At 36.9% G+C, this 18,696-nt stretch overlaps 1 protein-coding gene across 4 annotated transcripts in view; it reads right to left on the bottom strand.

Moving 5' to 3' along the window:
- Positions 1-17,864, bottom strand: part of mink1 (misshapen-like kinase 1) — a 57,011-nt gene extending 39,147 nt beyond the window's left edge. For 3 of the 4 annotated variants that reach the window (XM_065266744.2, XM_065266746.2, XM_065266748.2), the window contains exons 1-10: positions 16,608-17,864; positions 8,498-8,563; positions 6,910-7,092; positions 6,566-6,676; positions 6,384-6,474; positions 5,852-5,982; positions 4,099-4,153; positions 3,407-3,485; positions 2,394-2,569; positions 1,101-1,170 (exon numbers count right to left, since the gene is read on the bottom strand). In XM_065266744.2, the coding sequence (XP_065122816.2) occupies positions 1,101-1,170; positions 2,394-2,569; positions 3,407-3,485; positions 4,099-4,153; positions 5,852-5,982; positions 6,384-6,474; positions 6,566-6,676; positions 6,910-7,092; positions 8,498-8,563; positions 16,608-16,664 (1,019 nt within the window). In that variant the 5' untranslated portion in view covers positions 16,665-17,864. The remainder of the gene's footprint in view (positions 1-1,100; positions 1,171-2,393; positions 2,570-3,406; positions 3,486-4,098; positions 4,154-5,851; positions 5,983-6,383; positions 6,475-6,565; positions 6,677-6,909; positions 7,093-8,497; positions 8,564-16,607) is intronic. The other variant, XM_065266745.2, reaches the window with a different exon arrangement.
- Between the last annotated feature and the right edge of the window lie 832 nt (positions 17,865-18,696).

The raw sequence follows: 18,696 nt of genomic DNA, 5'->3' as shown, positions 1-18,696 counted from the left end.
TTCTGCTATCAAAAATCTGATCTGTAATGGAAAAAGTGGGATCGGTGCATCCCTAAGCAGAACTTTCTTTTAAAGGGCTGCATCACTACATGTAATGTGCTTGAAAACTTTGTATTCAATGTACACGGTGTGTTTTTGTTGACGTCGTCTTATTTTTTTTAGCATATGTTGAAATTCATGCAGTTCCGCACACATTTATGGACAGATTTTTCTAACAGCTTGCGCCAGCACAAACCATCATTTTGTCGTTAAATACCAACTGTCGGGATTTACTAAAGACACGCAATGGATCATTAGCGCTGAAAAGGTGTGGTCTAGTTATTTTTGCGACTAACCTTATTGCATATGCATTTCTAGGAGTTTCCCTTTCAGACGCAAAATTTTTGGAAGGAAACTACTTAAATCAATTCATGCAACGTTGTTTGCGTGCTTGTTATGACTGGTATTTGCGCCATTATTTAACGCCAAAATAAGGCATGTGAGCAGAGAACGCGTTATACAATGCAGAACAAGTTTATTTGGAATGCCAGAGGAACATTGCACTTGCAGAAGTCACACAAAACCAGATGTTTCAAAACTTGTCCTCCAGTTCTTTTTAGTGTCCTATGGCTTCGTTAGCTGGGACTGCACACCCTGAATTTTCCATTGTGAACTCAAGATCAGGTCAGCTTATGTGCGACCCTGAACTAATTTGCGCTGCTCTAAGCAGATTGCGTTGGTCATTATGGAAATCACCTATTGCGCTTGTGTTATTTAAATTGTGCTTTTTTAGTAAATAACCGGCAGATATAACCACTCCCATCTGAGTTTTTTTGGAATTGCGCTCTCATGATAATTTGCCCCGTTTAGTAAATCTGGCCCTAAAATCTAATAGAAGAAAATACAGCATTACACGCTGCACCGTTAAGGGACAAGATGACTAGGCAATGATTTTAAATTAGATTTTGTATCCTAAGTTTGTTAACATTACCTTTGATGAGTTAACACAATGCTGTATTACAACAACAGTACGAATGACTTTAATCTACCGGAAAGTAGCCTCAGCAGTGTTGTGTAGTGCTGTGTAGAGTTGTGTAAAAACACGATACTGTGTTGTTTACCTGGACTCTCTCTCGTCCCCTCTGTTCTCATCCTCTTCATCGCTACCACTGTACTCATACTCAGTCTCCTCTGAAAGTAAACAAGAGACAATAAAGTGAGAGAGAGTGTGTGAAAGAGAAAGAGAGAGAAAGCAGAGAAATAATGAGAAAGGCTTTTGGCATTAATATAATATACACTATAAAAGTCTTCATGCAGAATGCAGTACATTAGAGTTTAAATCATCTACATTCTCTTCTGACTGATACTGTAAGTGCTTTAAAAAGTCTGCAGAAGACGTTTGGCTAGATGCATTTATTTTAAGCCATTCCACATTGTTCATATGAAGAAAGAGACACAATTCAAGCCCAGCTGTGCTATTTTGATTAAACCACTAGGCACAAATCTAATGAGTTACTAGAAATTATGCAAATTATGCACAAGTGCCACTTTTGTGGTCAAAGATGAGTTCTGATTAAATGGGAGTATTAGGTTTTGTTCACACTGCACATAAATCAGATTTGCTTTACTTTTAATTCACAGTCAGTGCTCCAGATTTAGCAGTGACTTTAGGACTAGCACAATGACAATAGAGTAGGAGTCATTGTGGAATGAACAAACTGGAAATTTTTCCTTTGGTCTATGCCTTTTTATCTTACGACACAGATGAACTTTTTGTGAGGTGCTGTATCGCACACATTTTGCACTCGCAAAACTCTGGTCCTTTATAATCCCTAGAATCATCTAAAGGTGGTAGATCTTTTTACTACCTAGCCCCTAAGCCCCTAAAAACTCCCATGCTTTTGTTGTAATTTATTGCTCCAAAGCAGCTTTACATGAAATAGAAACAAGGAAAAGCGGCTTTGGAACAATGAACAATAATGAAAAGCTGAAATAAATAGAACTGAATTGAATTACTATATATACACACACATGCACATATTTCACCCAAAACCGTTCACTTGTTCTTCGTGAAACAGATAACGAACATTGTATGTTTTCTTGAACACAAAAAGTGACTTAGAAGCCATTGTAGACACAAACATTTCATACACATAACTTTATGAACTGATTACTTAAGATGACTTGACACCAAGTTTACATCAAACCTTCTGCTTCACTGCTCTGGTATGCAAGACACAGCTTTCCCAGAGGAGCTTTTGCATCTGTTCTCACACTGACAACAAAACTAAAACTACTATTGGATAAGTTATGCACGAAAATATCAAGATTCTGTCTGGAGCTGGAAAATGAGGCTTTAAAGATGAAAAAATGATTAGCAGGGACACATAACCATTAAATATATGTATACGTACCCTTTTCACCCCGTTTCTTGCGCGTGCGGTCGATGTGATCTTTGAGCTGGATGCGGACCTGTCGTTCTGTGGGCTGGTCTCTGATGAACGAATGCTTTAGTAGCTGCTCTGTGGATGGACGACTCGGATATGATTTGACCAGACAGCCCTCGATAAAGTCTATAAACTTCTTAGACCTAAAGAGAAATAAATGCGCAAGAAATTAATGTGCGAGCATTAATAAATGGAAGAGAAGTTGCTATTAGATGTTCCTTCCAGGTGCACCTTACAGTAGAGCAAATAAATGTCGACCCAGGCTCTTTAATTTAACCTCTTCCCATCCAAATTCATTCTGGTGTGAAACTTACACTTTTCACATTCCAATTTATTTTTTCCCAAAATGCGCATACCATGACATTTTTCTTGTTAAACAACTTTTACTCTGATTAATGTAACATGATGCAAAAATTAAATGGGTTCTACTCAGCATTTCAGATTGAATATAAAGTAAATGCAATCAAAAAAACTTGCCGCAAGCAAAACTAAAGAAACACAGACAAAAAAAATATGAACAACATCTGCATTACTAACAAGACAGAGTGAAGGTAAATGAAACATGGCTGCTTTTGAAACCCCGACCAATGCTCCAGCTCTACTTCTATAAACAGCTGTTCAAGGGCAGGGCTCTGACCAGAGGAACCAAAATAACTCCAAGTCTAAAATTAAATCACAGCATGCCAATATATCCAAACAACTCCGAGTAGACTAGAAAAAGGTAGCGAGAAAAATATCTCCTTATCCATTAGCGTTCTGATAACTTATACTGTATGTGTGGAGATGTAGGTTGGTGTGAAAGCAAACCCCGGAGCTCCTGTCTCAGTATGAGATGAAAAGCTGACGGCTATATGGAAATGATTATGCGTATGTATGCACTATGCAGTATATATAGAGAGAGATGGCAGGAAATAAGGGAAGGAAGGAAATAGGGAAAACAGCTTGATCTTAAAATACCAGCTTTAACAAAGCATTCTCACCATTTCTTGGACTTTAGTTTAGGAGGAGGGTTCCGTGGGATAAGGAACAAGGCTCGCATGGGATGCATGTCACACAGCGCTGGGAGAGACAGATCAGAAATCAAAGCAAGTTTATACAAGACTCACTCATGTGCCCAATTATCAGACTAACTGACTCAAGAGGTGACAACAATTCATGACCACGAGTAGAAAACAGTGACTGAGCTGCCGCTACACGCTGTCCGTGTGAGAGAGTGCGTGAGTGTGTTTGAGAAAAAATATGACTAAGTGTTAAGTTGCATGTTACGACAATGACCCATACCTGAAATTTTCTTAGCAAGCTGTGGAAAATAATAAAATACACAACATATAGTGTTTGTACTACTAAAATAAAACTGTATGTTACACCATCCATGGAACCAGTTCAGGTTTTAATTTTAATTAGTAGGATTAAAAGGTTGCTTTCAATATTATTTCAACAACCAGAAATGGTGAATATTATACTCAAACTGAAAGTAGGCAGACAAACCACAAGCACAGATTGACAATTATTTAGTCCGGGCAAGAGTTTTATTTTTTTCACTGATAAAAAGTCTTCATTTTTATGACTGAAATGTAATGTAATGTGCATTATTGTAGCTTACAAGGTGTGAACAATGTATGTGCATAATATGTGTGATTGCACACAACATGTGTATGTAACTGTGACTTACGAGGGGCTCCTTCAGCCATTTCTATAGCGGTTATCCCCAAAGACCAGATATCACTCTAAAAAGAAAAACAAATAATAATTTAACACATTTACAAAATGAAAACATGCTATTTATTCTTGAGGTGTAGTAGTGGGGATAGGTCACTTCATTTTATTAAATTTCAGCACTACAGATGAAAAATGGCAATAATCAAAGTTTAGTATTTTTCTAATTATCAAGGTTTAATTGCTTATTAAACATAAAAATGCATGCGTCTTATCAGCAGTTAAGTGAGGAAAAATTGGGGCTATCAAACACAGAGTTGTTCATTCATTGAAATACCCAAAAGCAATTCATCTCACTTATCACTTTAATTCACCAAATCTTCTTCTTTAATTACTTGCAGTGATGATTGACAACATTTAATAAAAATGAACGCCTCCAAACGTCTTTGACTTTGAGGCCTATTTAAAAAAGCTTTCTATTTACTTTATTATCAGTATATTTCCTAATACTATAAATATATTTTAAATTATTTAGTATTACTAACATGTGTTGCTAAGGCCTTTATGTGGACAACTTTAAAAGGGATTTTCTCAATATTTTGATATTTTAATATATATTTGATATTTTATTTTATATTTCAAATTCAAGATTTTCAAAAAGTTGTGTCTTGGCCAAATATTGTCCTAATAAACCATACATCAATGGTTATTAATTAAAACTTGACTCTTCTGCAGTTACATCGTGTAACAAGCACCTCCTGCAGTCATGTTACAGCAGCTAAGTGCTTGATTATTACGCCAGAATGAGAGTATAGTTCCTAGCCATACTTGATTAGAAAACTGCAACTTTAAATTTTACGTCAGTCTTGGTTGGTATACGATGTAACTACAGAAGAGAAGTTTTAAATAGGAAACATATAGAAACTCTTTGGTTATTTTTTAGCGTGATGCTAATGGTCTAATCAGATTCAATGGATTATGCTAAGCTATGCTAAAAGTTGTACAACCAGACCCAAAGATCAGCTGAATGGATTCCAAAATGATAAAAATCAAATGTTTAACTCCCCCCGGAGTTAAACAAAAAACAAGTCTTTAAACTGAGAATGTCAGGATCACGCGCTTTGTGTCGCTAATTCAACCAGTCATTTAATATGAAGTATCTTCAAATACTGAGAGGACAAATCCAATACTTTCATTTCTCTAGAACTAGTTGCATCACAATAAGCATTACAGCAAGAACAGCAATTTCACAGGATGCAGAAGTGCAAACCTCTGTTTTCAACCAATGTACCACAGAGCTACCACAGTGAACCCGTATTCAAATCGGTGTTTACTTGCTGTTAAAGGCGTTATAAGTGGCTGTTGGACTGCTTCGTATTTTTCACACTGCAGACTTTTTAGAAGTGCATTCCAGCCTTGCGCTCTCCCTTTTACGAAATGTATGTGACAGATGAAGCAAAAAAAAAGATCAAGCATGAAGCTGATTTCAATTACTTTAAAAAATGCCTTGATCAGCCCCCAAACCGACCTTCAGGACCTTCACTTCAGGAGATCCCCATTTTAAACATTCTCCAAGTGTACAAGTCATTTCTCTGGGTGCACATATTGGTACCAAATGCATGCATATCTGTACATATTTTGACAATTGAATGGGACTTGAACAAACCTTTAGGACACAAAGTAAAATGCCTAAGTTTTACCAGCATTACCTTTACACCAAGACACAGACAAAGAGCACAGTACATTTAGAGACAGAATTGCCATTTTACCCTGTAATCATAGGTGGAGTCTGGATTCTCATCACAAGCTATGACCTCAGGTGCCATCCAGTACGGAGTGCCAATGAATGTGTTCCTTCTGCCTACTGTACGATCCAGCTGAGCACTAACCCCAAAATCCACTACAGAGAGAGAGAGAGAGAGAGATTGGGGTTTGTAATAGGAGAGTGTTTGCTTACAAATGGCCTTTTTAAACCTGTTGTGCAGCTATGACATATATGAACAGCCATGCATATTCCTTACTTCACACAGACACAGTTTTTAACTTACACCACACACACACAGCCTCAGGTTTGTCAAGATATTTTCGTCATGGTGTCAGGGCTACATTAATGAGCTTTGCTCTAGTTGTTAAAAGATGATGTTCTCTAATCAAACAGGATATAGGCTAGACACACACTTATTCACACACATACAGGGTTACACAAATCACTGGATCAGATAGAGCAAATGCAATTTGAAACAATCATACAGACCTAAACCAAAAAACAAAGTCAAAAAAGTATAAAAATAAATAACTCACCAAGTTTAACCTCTGCATTTTCTGTAAGCAGAACGTTCTGTCCCTTGATGTCTCTGTGGATGACTTTATGAGCATGAAGGTGAGACAGACCCTGAGGAAAAGAGAGACAGTGTGTAAAATTACATATAATTATATATATATAAAAGACTAATTCAGATGTACAATGCATGCAAATGTCTCACTCTTAATATCTCTCTGCAGATATAGGCGATCCAGTCTTCTTTCAGCGAGTTTCCCTTTGTGTTTTTTACCAAGTCCGTAACTGAGCCAGCGCCACAAAACTCCATCACCAACTAAACGTATTCATCCACAAAAAAGGAAAAACACATTACAGAAATGGCAAGCTAATACAAGACAATGTTTTCCAAAATCAGCAAGTCCTCTTTAAAAAAATGTATTTTAAGTGATTTGTTAATAACAGTAATCGGTCATATTGTGACTACATGAGTATATAGCAGATATGAGAGCGGTCTGAAGTCACAGGCTATGCTAGGGATCAGGTTCATAGTTCTGAGGAGGGACAGACCCAAAGCTGGTCGTCGTGTCCGGGTGGACTCTTCTTCACAAAGGCTCCATAGTAGGTAGCAATGTTTCTATGGTGACTGTACTTCTTTAGCATGTTAATCTCTGCTTTAATTTCCTCCTCCTCTTCCTCGGTCACATCCATGACTTTTATGGCAGCCAGCTGACCTGTCTTAACATGACGACCCTGAGACAACAAGAAAATAACATTGGCAAAATGCATAAAACTTTCAACAGCTTATTCAATTTAACACCTGTGTTGTAGTTGAGTCCAACTCGAGACTCAAGACCAAGAACAGAAATTGAGTGTTGAGTCTGAATTCATATCCAGCTTTACCTTTTTCTGGCATTGGTCTTAATTTGGACTCGACTACAACACTGTTTAACACAAATGAAACACAAGCCTTTGATATATAAAAGCATGACAAAATGTATCTGACAACCGCTGGGTTTCCATCCAAATGTAAAGCGAATCTTTTCAAAATTCAGCAAAAATTATAAAGCAAAATAGGTGTGTTTCCATCAAGTTTAATAAAACAAGACATGCTCAGAAAATGGATAGGACTGCATTTAACCGAATGTTGTGCACAAAAAAACCATGCCGAATTTTTGATGCAGGCCCTAGCAGCAAGGGCATTACAAGGACGTCGAGCCCCATATGGAAAAGACAACGTCAGCGGATACAGATGATCAGTCACGTGGGTTTAAAGGAGTCATATGACACGATTTCATGTTGTCCTTGTGTTAAAAGATGTCTGTGCATATAAAAGATCTGTAAAGTTGCAAAAATGTAACTTTCAAATCCAAAGAGAAACGTTTTTAAAAAGTGTAACGTCATCCACGTCACAACCACCTAAAAACTGCCCATTTAAAAAACGCCCATGCAGTTAGACGTCATACTGGTTTGAACATCTTCATAACACTGCCCTAATGTATACGCATTACGATGGACTACTATTATCAAACTACAAACTTATTGTACACCACTGTATAAACTATATCCTCACATCAGGCTACAAATTACACATTTCCCCAACAATAAAGCCTGAAGTATAAATTACACCCTACAAACTCTGATGAGATAGCTCAAGTCATCATACAATGCAGTAATTACAGAGGTCTGAAAGGTTAAAAATCACTACACTACAGTCTTTAAGAACAATGACATTACAAGTGTTAGAGATCCATGTGGTTCCTATAAGGTGAAATGTATTTTTCTGATAAAATAATTTCGTAATAATGTCCTTAATTAAAGCCGGTTTCTTGATTAGTAGTAAACCGCCATCACCTGCATTCAGGGGGAGCGGCATTTAATACACAAAGCCGCATTTCACTGACAATCGGGGGAATTTCGCATTCATTACTGCGGATGTTACCGCCTGTGATTATGAATGTGATATGGCACAGCTTGTAAGTGAACTACGGCTTTGTGCAATCACATGCGATTTATCGTGCAGCCCTAATATTAGCATACATTACTGTTTTTTTAAGAACACTAATAGGAGTCTATCTTACAAGATCATTTATTGTTGGTGTAACAAGATGCACAGTATTTACACCAAACAAAATATTGCATTTTTCCTTCATCTCACCTTGTACACCTGTCCGTATGTTCCATTGCCCACGACCTCCACCAGCTCAAAGATACCTGCTGGGTCCTGGCAGAGAGAAATCATCTTTATTAATACAAAATTACTCAAAATTGCAACCCTAACAACAGTGAAAGGGTTGTAAGAGCTGGATTTAGTTTGAGATAATATTGTACGATGCAAAAATTCAATCCTTTTAATGAGGCATATTATCACATACATGGTAAAGATTTTTTTGCTGTACCTTACCTTAATCAGTATATTTTTCATTTTTACTCTAAACATTTCACAAAAAGATACAATTATTTGGGAAGCAAAATTGCATAACCCATTGCTCCAGAGAATGTATTTCTCGTTCAATTCCAATTTTTTTTTTTTTTTTTAAGCAAAAATCTAACAAAATTTTGTGAGGTTTGAGCATAAAACAAGTAAATACTTTGCAAATGTTGTAAATAAAATTTAATTTAATATAAAACGCATATACTCTTAAAAGCTTTCTACACAAATCTTCTACACAAGTACATTTATCTTGTTTTAAGAATGTTAAGATTGTGAAAAACAGGAAAAACACTTATAAAGAAATGATTATGCGCAGTGTTGAAACGTCACACCTCTATTTAGCATAACTGTCCTATTCTCTCACATCAAAACCATACAGATTGAAATGAACAATGCTTTCGAAAGGAAACATCTCATCTTTATTTTATTTTTTCTCTAACACGAGTTACTCTAATGGCACACACCACAATGACAGGACCATTAACTTCTATTGTGAACTTGTGTAATGTTTTTCTAATCTAGTGGTTAAAAAAAGAGAATTAATTAACCTATTATAAAGCTGCTATGATGCGTTATGCAGATTATATGTATGGCTTCAGCTGGGGAATGCAGCCAGATACAAGAATGAGTAGAGGGTTAAAACCAGCCAGTGCAGCTCACGCAGACACAAACACACTGTGATTCAATATGGCCTCAGTACAGCTCTGTGGGTGGACAGGGCGAACGTTCTTCCCAGCTCACACATATACACATACACACCATGATCATCTCTCTCTCATCTGCCTCCAATAACTGCAATCTTGTTTAATCTCTTCCTCGCTCTCTCTCTCTCAAAGAGATTTGGAGTGCTAAGATGTAATGTGAAACCATCAGTAAGATCCCGAAAAGAAAACGAGAGCAAACACTCGCTCACATAATTAATTTTTCAAGTTTTAAATCATAAAACAACAGGGCTAATGTGAGAACACATATTTTTTGTTAATCTAAAAATTGAATGTGCCCCTTTAGAAACTGCAAAATTGTTCATCTAAATGGGCAATCATCAAAACTAACGCCAGGAAATTATGGACTACCACAAGGGTCTGTTTTAGGGCCTTTGCTATTATACATGCTGCCTTTGGGCAATCCTATTGGAAATGATAAAATTAGTTTCCATTGTTATGCCGAAGATAAGCCGTTATACATTTCATAAAAACGATTGAAATATCTAAACCAGGGATGGGCAAATTCGGTCCTGGAGGGCCGGTGTCCTGCAGAGTTAAGCTCCAAGTTGCCTCAGCACACCTGCCTAAAAGTTTCTAGTATGATTAGTAAGACCTTAATTGGCTGCTTTAGGTGTGTATAATTATGGTTGGAGCTAAAATCTGGAGGACACCGGCCCTCCAGGACTGAAGTTGCCCATCCCTGATCTAAACTATCCAAATTGGCACAGTGTGTTTAAGACAGAAAAAAAATCACTGGATGACCAGTAATTTTCTTCTTTTAAATTTAGACAATACAGAAATACTATGTATCGGACCCAAGACCTGTAGGAAAATGTAAACGCTAAAAACAGACGGATGTACTGTCCCGCCAGCCGCCAACAGTTAAAAACTTATACTAGACCGTATAAGTGCGTTATACTAGACAGCAATCTGCCCTAGAGTTTGAGTCATTTATAACATGCATTTGAAAAAGCAACACTTGTAAAGAGTTTGAAGAACAGCTATATAAAAATATGCTTATGGGATTTTCCTGGAGCTGCATGTGTAAATATTATGATACTTCTTCTGTTGGGCATATTGAGTTTCTGCACGAGAGCACCTTCTGGCTTTTGGATGTAGTGGAATTTCACCGTAATTCAAAAATTCCAAAATTGCACGAATAACTGTCCCAGCCCTAATCTTTCCTTTGAAAATCACATTTCGTATGTTACTTAAACAGCCTCTATCATTCTTGGAAACACTGTCGAGCTGCAGAACCTGACATGTAGACCAGATTACTGTAATGCACTTTTAGGTGGCTGCACCAGCCCCACATCCTCACTAAACAAACTGCAACTTATCCAAAATGCAGCTGCTAGAGTTCTTACCAGGTCTTTTATTCTTACAATTTCAGCATCATTACACTAGTAACCAATTAAATTCTGTATCGTTTACAAAACATTGCTTCTTACTTACAAATTACTTAAATGGTTTAGCTACCGCTTATTTAACAGATCTTCTATCTGAACTCCTGGTTTAAGAATCCCGTTTCTAAAACGTTTTTGAACTATATGTTGAGTTTATGTATATTCTTATTCTGTGTCTTCTGTAAAGTAGCTTTGCAACAGTGTAAACTGTGAAAAAACACTATATAAATAAAGTTAAACTTAATTGAATAGAATATATAATGCCCTCATAACATCCAGACTGAGTACAAAGATCATCGCAGGATAATAACATCATCGACAAGCTGGCAGATACAGAATGGTCCACATAAATTGATCTATACACCAGAGACCATTAGTCTCTATGAGAGAGAGAGAGAGAAAGAGAGAGAGAGACAGAGAGAGAAACGGAGATGATAGGTAAGATGACTGGAGAATAAATAAATTAATAAGGTGATAAACATATTATATGTCTGTCCCTACAGATAAACATAGACACAGTGAAAAAGGAAGGACAGAGGGAAGAAAGTTTTGAAAATGTTAGTCCGGCATTTTCACTGTGAATCAAAGCAAGAAAGAGAGAAATAAGGAGAGATGAGAAACAAAGACCCAAGCAAAGCTTAAAAATCTGGAAATATTTGTGCACGTCAGTGTTGGCCTGACGAGTTACCGAACAAAACATCAGGTCTGGATATTCCCTGGAAAGTCTCTAAAAAACCCCACATGAACTTAACTGTAACCTACTGAATCTGATCCATCAACACATGTAAGACTTAGGGATGGGCGATATGGCCTAAAATCCATATTGCGTTATAGATTGCAGCCTCTTGCGATAGCGATATGTATTGCGATATAATAATTTCAATAGACTCGTTTCAGAACAGGTTATATAGACCCTTACAAAAGCCAAACTGCTAAAAAAGTAAGTAAAAGTAAACCGTTATGGCCAGATTAGTCTTATTACCTCTCTTAGCTGGAACTTTTGCCTGACACACTCTACAGCAGGGGTGTCCAGACTTTTTTTGTGTGGTGATCTACTTTTAAAATGATAAAGCCGACAAGATCTATCTGCTAAAAAACACAGTTAATTATTTTTATAACACTAAACACTTTAAATGCTTGTGGGGACTATATATATTGCATGTTTCACAATTACTAGACCATAATGCCAATTTCGCGCTTGGAGCAGCAGTTAACTTATGTAACTTATGACTTAAATCCAAAAAATAGATGTTGCATCGGTCTTTTTCACAAGTTCCTCTGTTTGGCTGACGCTTTCATCCATGTTTATTCGGCTGCAGCTCGTGGATTTAAAGTTCGCGGGTAGATTGTGTCATCAACACGCATTATCGCGATAGTGCAATAGATTTAAAATCTCTATCGTATGCCAATTTTCTATCGTTTATATTGCATATCGTTTATATTGCCCATCCCTAGTAAGACTAAACCTACTTAACAATATTTAACATTTACATAGTCATGTAAACAGACAAATCAGATAAACATAAATGGCAAGTCTACTAATCATGATTTATTTTAAAACTTCTATGCAATTACAAAACTTTTATTTCGTCTTTTCTTTATGATCAATACATTGACTTTATAAATTATTTTGACTACTGTGCAATCTAACACCTTAAACAACCTTTCTCTGAACAATATAGGGCTGATTGAGGTATGAGACGATCATTTTCTTAAATGCCTTAAAAAAAAGGTTCAAACTACAAAATACATTAGAGTAGAACTGTGAGCCAGGGGCGAGGCCAGAAATTTTAAACTGAGTAGACCTTTGTAAAATAGGGCCTTTATACCTACTCTTGAATTACATAATTTTACAATATAGTGATTAGATGGATCGGATCCGATAATTTTTGGATCAGCAAAAAAAAAATATATAAGGAAAATAAAAAACATTAATCAAGAAATTATAAGCATATGGAAATAGAAAAAAACAAAGTTGCTTATAAAGTATAACAGTAGTATTTAGGAAAATAAATATAATTAAATTAATAATAACACTGTCTTCTTTATTCTATAAATTAAATATAATTCATATTTCTAAAGCCACAGAAGTGATTTGCCTGTTTTCTTCTGTTATTTGATTAACATAATGACCCAAAGATAAGCAGATTGCATAAGCTTGAGGATATACTGCCACTTTAAGACCGGATAAGCACAGTTTCATTTACTGTTTGCGTTCACTTTAACACATAACTGACCGTTTTCATGAGAATACTTGCCAAGGTTTTTCTATATAATGTGTGACTCCTGTCAAGTGCAAAGGTTCTGTGTTTGCGTGCTTTTTGAAACACAAGGCTCCATACGTGTGCCTATGAGTGTTTGTGCGTCTTTGCGCTCAAAAAGTTAAAAATGGCTTGCATGTTAACATGCACGTCACCACTGCTTTTTAGCATATAATGTTAAAATAAGAGTATTATTATCTAATTCTGAGTCAACACATAACCAGTAGCTATTGAGTTTCTGCTAATGTATTTTTTGGGTAAAACACCTTTAATTCAACCGAAGGGTGGACTAACAGTTAGGTGATATTTTTTACAATTAGCTGACAAGAGTCAAAGTCATCAGAGCCAAAGGTAAGTCCATCAGACTCAGACTACTGTTATCAATATTTAAGCATTACTACATCAAATTTCATCATTAACGTGTAACTTCACGAAGTGGCTACCAATAAACTACTTGCTCCTTATCTCAACATACAGCTGGCCTTAGATTAACAGTCGAAATTCTGATCAAACAATGACGATCTTATATTACATTAGTTAAGCATAACAGAATGTTTTGAGTCATCTCTAATCACCATTGTTTACACCGTTACTTGGTTAAATAAGTGCATCATTTTGGTTTGATGTTGCAATGCCATTAGCCTATTGGATTTACATAAGCAACCCATTTAATGGTTACTATTGTAATTACTGTATATAATAGAAACATCTCAGATTACGATTCTTCAAAAGAGGTGGATTTGCATACTAATAAATAACTTCACCTTTTTTTTTTTTTTTGTGAATGTGTGGCTCATTCTACGCTTACTGTTATCTAGATATACAAAAACTGAAACTGAGACGGTCACAGGTGAAGCATAGAGTAGAGCGGTTGTTGTCGTGACTCGTGTACAAACACAATGAAGTAAGAAAACTTCCTCGGTTGTGTAAGATTCTAGCTAGAGGGTCAAATGTAAAGCTGCCCTCTTCTGATAGTCTAAAAATGTTTTGCTCCGCTAAACATGTATAGATAACAGTGTGTGAGAAATAGAGATCGACCGATACTCATTTTTTCAAACCGATGCCGATAACAAATATTTGGAGGCTTATGTGCCCGATAACCGATATGCTGAACCGATTTTTATTTACTGTTATACTTCTGTTTTTGACATAATAATTACTACACTACTGAACTGAACAAACCCTTATAATAATAATCATTATCACAATCACTCCCTCTTTGCATACAAAGTCATAAATAGAGGGGTCTGAAAGAGTGAAGAATAATATTAATTTAATGAATAATGTAGAAACTATATTCCCAATACATGGACTATTCCAAACACCCCTATCATTTCGTCAGAAATGGACTGATCCAAAGTTCGCGCTCCGGTTTTCAGATAACAGAGCGGGAGAGAGAGAAAAGTATAGCGGAGTTGGCTGCTTGTTATACATAGTTTATAGAGTAAAACAGGTGGATTAAGTGCCTTTTTTGGGATATAATATCGTTGTTTTGACCAGCAACCTGAGCCTTCAGCAATCCAACCAGTAGTTAGCAAAGAGATTTTACAAATAATATCACTGACTGGAATACTACATTCAGGAAAGTAACAATCAAAACGGCTTATATATCATCAAATTTCTTAACTGGTAACATTATTTGATTTCAGAATAATTAATATTTAGTTGTTTTAGCTTATGAAATGTCTGTAGACAGCGCTGTTTATCTATGCATTTACTCGCGCATTAACTGTATTAAACTGTGACCGCTTGCGGAGGTAATAAATAATTAATTAATATCCAGAGACATTTATTTAGATATTTTAGCAAAATAATGTTTATCTGGTAAATGTTAATAGGGTAAATCTTGTTAAAAGTGGTAGATGTGCTTTAGCCTCCGGTAAGTGATCAGCAATATGAACGTGATTTCACGATGCTAATGATAAGCATAAATAACAGAAAAACGAATTTAATTTAGCGTTTTTAATTCCACAAAGCATTAATTCATGGCTGTTTTATTCATGCAAAGCTACGTCGTTATTGGGACCGGATTTTATGGATCAGCCAGCGTGACTCTGTGAGTTCGTCTCTATTCTTGGACAAGCTGCACACATTGCTTTTAATATATCAACTTATTTAACATAACATACATTAATGCACAAATAAGCTGTGCTATAAATGCCTCATATGCAAAGTAAGTATACTCAAAGTCCTTTTAATAAAGTCGCGTCACTCCGCCGTCATATTTGCTGTGCACGCTGCTGCTACTTTGAGCTCCTCTCCTCAGATGCGTCCAGCGGGCAATTTTCTTGTTTATCGGTCAATCCGATATTACAAAACAGATATCCGATCATCGGAAAATGCTCAAATATCGGGGAAAATATCGGAAAACAGATATATCGGTCGATCTCTAGTGAGAAACACACATACATTCGTGTTTATAAAAGTGGGTGTTACATAGGACAGCTATCAAACAATGTGCTTAAGTGAATCATCATGTTCACGCTCTATCTCTATCTCTAGGGGAATATAACACAGAGTCTGGAGAGACATGCCCAATAACCCACTGTACCACAGACAGGGAACGAAGGTTATGGGAAGTGCTGTACAACACATTCCTGGATTAATCACAATTGTTTATCAACATTAGTGATCTAACTGGATAAATGTGTCAAAGACGACAAGTTGTGGTAGGGGACATAGCTTGATGCCACAAGCAATAATGAATTTGTGTTATTTGTGTGTGTGTGTGTGTCCTTATCTATATGCAGGAAGGCACCTTAATGGTAAGAGTAATTAGCTTTATAACACTGGATTAGCCACCTGCTAACATAGCCCTAAGTTATGAATAGATAAGCCTTCTATTCACATATTAACTACATAGACTAACATAGTTTGCTCTTCAGCTAAAATCTAATGTCATCTGGTCAGTAGGAAATACAAAATCATCATTAAATGAATTAGTATGGTATTATACCTAAATATTATAATTAAATTAAGCTAGATAAAAACTAATACAAGGCTTATGTACTGTATATCACCACAGTAAATGATTGTTATCTAAAAGGAAAGTTACAATTGTATTTAGCTGGGTATTTCCCATATAACAAGGGAGCTATTCTAACATTACATTGAGTGAACGAGTATTTGGTGTCAACAATTGTTTACAAGCTAGGCCCTCCCAAACACAGCTGTGTATGTGATAGGGAGAGCGGGTTGTTTATTGAATAATTATATTATACATTACATGGGTCATACTAAACACTCCAAATCAAGATTGTTATATTACACAACGAGGCCTAAGAGCTAACCACTGTCCAGATACACACCTTTCTAAAGCTTTAAGTTTGCCAAGAACAGCTTCTAATCGTTTCATTTTACCCTTTCGCATTTATTCAAAACACACAACATTGACAGTGATTACATTTGAGGGATTTCTTTCAGGCACAGGTGAATAAACAGCAAACACACGACGAGAACTCACCCGCAGGGCGGCCAGGTCGATGTCATCCAGACTCCGCGTAGGTGCGTTTTCTGACATTTTTACAGCAGTTTCCCAAGGCAGTGACGATTAAAAATGCTTAATCCAAAACGCCAGCTTCAATGTTGTGATTGATTTTCCAGAATGTTTATTTTAAGTGACGGTTCATAGAAACTTCTGAGTTTCCTGGAGAAACATTTGGCGTGTGCCCGTCGCCGCCAGTTTAACCGAGTGCGAAAACAGCTGCAGGATTTCTGCCCATAAAATATTTTTAGCGGAGAACAAGAGGGTCTTCAGTGCCAAGTGATCCTGTTCTTCAGACGAACGTTAGAAGAAGATGACCGAGAGCCTAGCCAGCATTTACAGATGATAATTACTTGCGATTCAGCCTATAATCCTAAAGATTGCATGGCAACATTTACACAAGCCCGAAGCGCTGCTCGGATCCGATCAGATGTGCCACACTGCGCTCCCTCTCTACACTCATACTGGCTGTACTGCGTAAACTAAGCCAAACCTACAACTGTCAAAAATACAAGATTTATAGATTCACATGCAGTATAATCCGAAATATGTGAATTAAAAGCTAGAACTTTAAATAGGAAGCCTGGGTCCAAAACAGCTGCGCTCGTGATATCCGCGTCAATCTGCCACAACCGTCATGTTCGGCGCAACCCACGCACACGCCTTAAACAGGATTTATAACTGGATTTCGATGTCAGCAGTCGCCTAAACAAATGGCCCCAGTGTCCAAGAGTTCTCCAAAACGCGTATCGGATTGAAATACGCGATACCGTTGTCAAATCAAGATGTGTTTACGTCGAATAATATTCCGCCCGCCTGGAAAACTTTCATTCCCTCCTGCCGTCAGTCAGCGGCGCCTCCCGGTTGTGCGCAAAACCTCCGCCGATTTGTTGGAGAGAAGAAGAGGGGGAAGAACGGGAAATCATAAACAGTCCCCTGTTTTCACTCAGACCGGGCCTTTAATCCCAGCGATGGTCACGATGCATAATATTACGTTTAACATATTCTCTAACGAGGCGCCTTGGGACTTTTAGACTATCAACTTTGTCCGTTTTGTGTGATGTCTTATGTTTTGCTTTTTTTTTAGATTCAACTTCTCTCTCTCCACAGTGTCTTGGTATGATCCTATTCCTACTTCTGTGTTCGGGCTATGACGTCCCCCCTCTGCAAACACACAGCACAGCACTCTATTTTCCAAGCGTTTTCTTTTTTCCTCCTCCCATACTTCTCACTCTTGTCTTCCTGTACTGTGAAGTGCTACGGTGCTACAGCAGGGACAAACTACCTGAGTGAGTTGTAATAGAGACAGGTGGTGCAAGGATAAAGCTATACAACATAAGCTGCTGTAAATATATATTTGAATACAAAAATCTAAAACGATTATTGGCAGAAATGAATATATTGAAATTATTCATCTGAACAAAACGTTCAGAAAGGTAAAACTGCTATAAAGGCCGATGTTACTTTATAAGGATATTTTTGAAGACACGTGCCTTGATGTAACGTCTTGATGTTGTTTGATACGTATATGATCGATAGCTTAAAGGGGCCATGACAGGAAAATCTGACTTTTTTCATGTTTAAGTGCTATGATTGGGTCCCTAGTGATGCTATCAACCTAGAAAATTTGAAAAAGATCAACCCAGTAACTTAGTTTTGGTAAACCATTCTCTACAAGCACATGAAAAAATAGGTCGTTGAAATTTGGCTCTCCTTATGATGTCATAAGGAGCTCTTATTATAATAATCCAACCCCTTAATCCAACCACAGCACTGCCATTTAGTGCAGAGAGAAAATAATTCACAGAACAATTGAGTTTCAATTTCAACAAACCACCATCATTGTGATCAGTGTTTGCACTTGATCTGCACATGTGCATTTTAGAGGACACACCCAAAACGGCACATTTTTGCACACACCTACAAAGTGGCAATTTTAACATGCTATAATAAATTATTTATATGGTATTTTGAGCTAAAACTTCACACATGTGCTCTGGGGACACCAAAGCTGTATTTGACATCTTAAAAAAGTCCTGTGACATGGGCCCTTTAATGGCTTGCATTC

Source organism: Paramisgurnus dabryanus, chromosome 5, assembly GCF_030506205.2.
Source record: "Paramisgurnus dabryanus chromosome 5, PD_genome_1.1, whole genome shotgun sequence".
Taxonomy (NCBI): Eukaryota; Metazoa; Chordata; class Actinopteri; order Cypriniformes; family Cobitidae; genus Paramisgurnus; species Paramisgurnus dabryanus.
This window is presented reverse-complemented; position numbering and strand designations above follow the sequence as displayed.